Here is a 4,090-nt window from a genome sequence, read left to right as displayed (position 1 = left end):
AGTGCTCTGAAGATGGAGCCCACCTTTAACCATGGCCCAACCAGTCTCATGGGGTCCTGCCTGGGGCCATACAGCTTTTGGTTTAGATAGTGTGCAGCTGTCTATGGAATCCTTTCTCTGAATTTAACACCTATGTAATACTTGTCCCCTCAGCTGGTGGTGGTTACACTGCCCTACTTGGGTACATGATCTGAGACCTGCATAGGATAGCCTTGTAATCTTTTCTGAAATGAGAGAGAGCTAAATTGAAAAAAAAAATAAAAATAAAAGGTGACTAGCCAGGGAGAGGAACAGGAAGGGAAGGGAGATGCAGCAGGACTATATGGAGGACCTGTTGAAGTGAATCATGTTCCCAGAACACCCCCACCCAGAGAAACACACTGAGGGCTTCATCTTTCTGTTTCCACCAGGGCTCCTTGCTGCTTGCCCCTCTTTACTACCAGCATGGGGACCGGACTGAGGCCCTGACTCCTGGCCTTTGGCCAATGCCCTTGCCGTGTGTCTGCCCAGCTCAGCAGAGATTGCCAGGCGGTGGAGCACATGCCCCAGAATAGTGCTATGATGCTGCTGCGTGACATTCTATCGCTGGGCCACAACACCAAGTGGCACCTCCCACCCACAAAAGGAGAAACCTGGGGACACTGGGTGCCCTGGGTTGCCAGGCCAGAAGGGTATAGTTGTGTGTGAGGAGCCAGAAGCTTGTCTCTGGGTGCGCCACTTTTGGCCTGTCACTCACACTGGCCTGGTGCTCTATTTTTGCTGCCTGGCTGTTGCTGTATAGGGAAGCCCCAGTTCCCAAGACCTGAGCAAAAGGGCTTGGGCTTAGCCCAGGCCCACGTCAGTCCTCCAGGGGTCTATTACTTTCCAGGGCAGCTTGTGTCCCTAGTGGGCATTTTTCCATGGACCCAAACTGGAGCCTCCATCAAGATTTAGCTGCAACTTGCTCTCATCTCTCAGGGATCTATGTAGTACTGATGGGAAGGCAAGCCAGGTTGGCCCAAGTAGTTGTACCAATATACAGCCCAAGGCCAAGGTCCTCCTGTCTACCCTTTCCTAGTGTTAACACAGGTACTAGTCATAGCCCAGACTACAGCAGTGTTTGGGGGATTACTTTTTTCTTCAAATTCCATCTAGACAGGCAGATAGAATTCTCTCTGCTGGGATATTGAAGCTCCCATCTTGAAGGGAGTGGGACCTATGTTGGTATCCCATAGCCAGCAGGTCCTTGACAAATGCTCTACTCTGAGAGGACAGATGACACCGCAGGTGTGATCTGCTTTTTGGGTCCAGCTTAAGAACAGTTGAGGCAATGGAAGCACCAAGAAATGAGGGGAAAGCAGATAGGGCCTAGGCCTTATGTCTGGTCATGTGGGATGTGTTTTTATAGTTCTGGACCTGATGATGAGAAGAGCCTTCTTCTGAGGGCAAGAGCAACAATGAAGAGGAAGTATAATGATTTAAACTGGTCATGGAGCCTTTGAGGTGGCCTGAAGAGGCCCTTGCTTCATCTCTGCTCTTCTCTTCATGCTCAGTGATGCTCCAAAGAAGTGGCACACAGGATTGTATTGCACAGTGTTTCTTTAATTGAGAGACAACTGACCTCATAAGCAGCACTCCCTCTTGCTGGGTGCAACTGACCACCACCTCATACCACAGCAGGGACCCAAGGGTGAGGGAGGGGACCTAGCCATCTTGGGGAGAGGGCAGGGGCCAATGCAAACTGGTTCTGGGGGGTTCTGATGGCCTGCTGAGCCTCTCCAGGAGCTAGGAGGCTTCCTGCTTCTCATCTTGATAGCAGAGGATGAACCCCTTTCCTGGACAATATGGACAGGATTCTGGGCTTCCACCTTCCAGCTTCCTCCAGGGCTGGAGGTCAAGTGCTGGGTAGGGCAATCAGGAAGATAGTTTCCCCATATTTGTTTGTGCAGGGACTGGCCAGAGGCCTGTGAAGCAGAAAGCAGCCTGGGGCAGACAATCAGTGTGTGTGTGTCTGTGTGTGTGTGTGTGTGTGTGTGTGTGTGTGTGTGTGTGTGGTGTCAGAGAGAGACAGATGCAAAGACAGAGAGACACACAGAGACAGAGACAGAAATAGAGACAGACAAAGATATAGGCAAAGAGATACAGAAAGAGACAAAGACAGAGAGATATGAACTAGGTCCAGAGATGGCAAGGGACAGATCAATAACCCCAGAAGGAAGAAAAGTGCCAGGAAGCATAACAGGGTTAGAGAGAAGGAATGATCTAGAAGTTAGCAGAGCCAGGTGGTAGCTGGGATGGGCAGGTAGTGAACTTGTTGAAGAGAGAACACCAGAGGATAAGGCACCAAGCAGAGCCCAGGAGAGCTGGAAGTCAGACGTGGAAGAGGAGGAACACATGCCTGGATGGAACAGTAGCGTGGCAGTGTGCTCTATCCTTGCTAGCCTCTCTTTCCATAAACATCTGAGTTGCAGGATGAGCAAGAAGAAAGATTTATAGGCAGTCTCTGAGCAGACATGGTTGGTGAGTGTTAAATTTCAAAGGCTGAGGGGAATGGGTGAGGGGGCCAGGCCATGTGCATATATGCATGCTTAGGAGCCAGGGGGAAGCTGTGGTGGGGTAGTGAGTTAATATTGGGGAACAAAGGTGTTGCTTCTTTGCTTCCCTTTCCCCTGTGGAACATCTGGCTATGTTCCTCAGAGACTCTCACCAAGGCCACCATGGTGGCTACCACTGCCTCTACTTCTTATAATTTCCAAATTGGATGGCCAGGCGGTCAGTGACACAGCGGAAGGTGGCAGGCTGCACTTCCCAGTAGGGCACAGGGTTGTTGAAGAGGCTGATGCCATTATAGTAGGCCCTCTTGACTCCGAAGCCCATGGGACAGAAGTCATTGATGCCCACCTTGGTGATGTTGTTGGAGTGCAGATAGACAACCTGGGGGCAAAGGGAATGTATCTGGGACTTTCGTCCAGGGATCAGTGACACAGACCACCCATCTCAATCTGTCCCAGGCTGGGTAGGTGCTGCAAGTTGTAGGCAAGATGGAGGGTAGAAAGGTCAGGCCTGCCTTCACACTGGATCCCATCAATCACTTCTTAGTGTCATTTCATAGTCACCCTTTGAAGGTCAGCTGGTGATTCTTCTCAGGGTTGAGAGGAGGGCATACGGGAGTATGTTAGTGGGTGTAAGCTCTGATTAGGGCACTGGTGGTCGGCTGGACCCAGATCAGGATGAAGGGCTCAAGTGAAGTGTATAAGTGAGTGGTGAGTTGGGATGGGTGGGGTAGAGGCTATGTTGAGGTTGTAGGAAGCAAACACGGATCCTGACATGATATTAGGTTAGGAGCTCACTGGCGATAGAAAGGTTTCTGGCCACTAGAGGGTGCTCTCAGCCTGGTGTGGGCTGTGCTGCCCTAGAGGAGGATGAATGTGCTTTCTACCATTATGAATGGATCTGAGATTTAAAAAAAAAAAAAAAAAAGAGATCCAGAGTAAGGTAGGGAAAAACCTAGTTTGCTCATGTGTTTGGAAGCTAAGTCAGGGAAGGAGACTCCCCTTCCCCAAACGCAAGCAGGAAGCAGACACTGTTCCACTGAAGCCTGTAAAAAGGGGGACAGCGGATCCAGGTAGTTAAGAGGCTGGTGCAGAGAATGGGCCTTCTACAATACCCCACGTAGTCTTGGACAGCCAGCTCTCACCTGGAGGAGCTTGAGATCTGGGAGGCCAGCAGGCACCCGGGACAGCTTGTTGTTGTCTAAATGAAGTTCCCTCAGGGTAGGCAGAAAACTCAGGCTCCCATTCTCAATCATCCGGATCTGATTGTGGCCTAAGCCCAGCCTGAAGATAAATGAATTAGAGGTCGTCAGAGGCTGGAGGAGAGGAGGACTGTGGGATAGAGCACAGGGACCTGGGTGTCACCCTATAACCTGCCCCATTTGCTAATGGATCCCTGTAGCCCCCAAAGGCTGCCCTAACCCTACCTGTACAGCTTGGAGTAGCGAAGTAGGTCCTCCAACTCAATAGCCTGGATTTTGTTGTGGTCCAGGTGAAGTTCATTCAGGGTCTCAGGGAGATCTACCCAGAAGAGAGCATACTGGGAGGTAAGTGCAGGG

General features: G+C 50.9%; 1 protein-coding gene across 1 annotated transcript in view; it reads right to left on the bottom strand.

The window, feature by feature from the left end:
• Nucleotides 1-1,560: 1,560 nt before the first annotated feature.
• The window catches only part of Bgn (biglycan), a 12,100-nt gene continuing 9,570 nt past the window's right edge, over nucleotides 1,561-4,090 (bottom strand). The window contains 3 exon segments of the mRNA XM_031363976.1: nucleotides 1,561-2,913; nucleotides 3,677-3,815; nucleotides 3,959-4,052. Coding sequence (XP_031219836.1) covers nucleotides 2,716-2,913; nucleotides 3,677-3,815; nucleotides 3,959-4,052 — 431 coding nt within the window. The 3' untranslated portion in view covers nucleotides 1,561-2,715.

The sequence above is a fragment of the Mastomys coucha genome, chromosome X (assembly GCF_008632895.1).
Source record: "Mastomys coucha isolate ucsf_1 chromosome X, UCSF_Mcou_1, whole genome shotgun sequence".
In the NCBI taxonomy this organism is placed as follows: domain Eukaryota; kingdom Metazoa; phylum Chordata; class Mammalia; order Rodentia; family Muridae; genus Mastomys; species Mastomys coucha.
The sequence above is the reverse complement of the archived record's forward strand: the minus strand, read 5'-3'. Positions and strand labels throughout refer to the sequence as shown.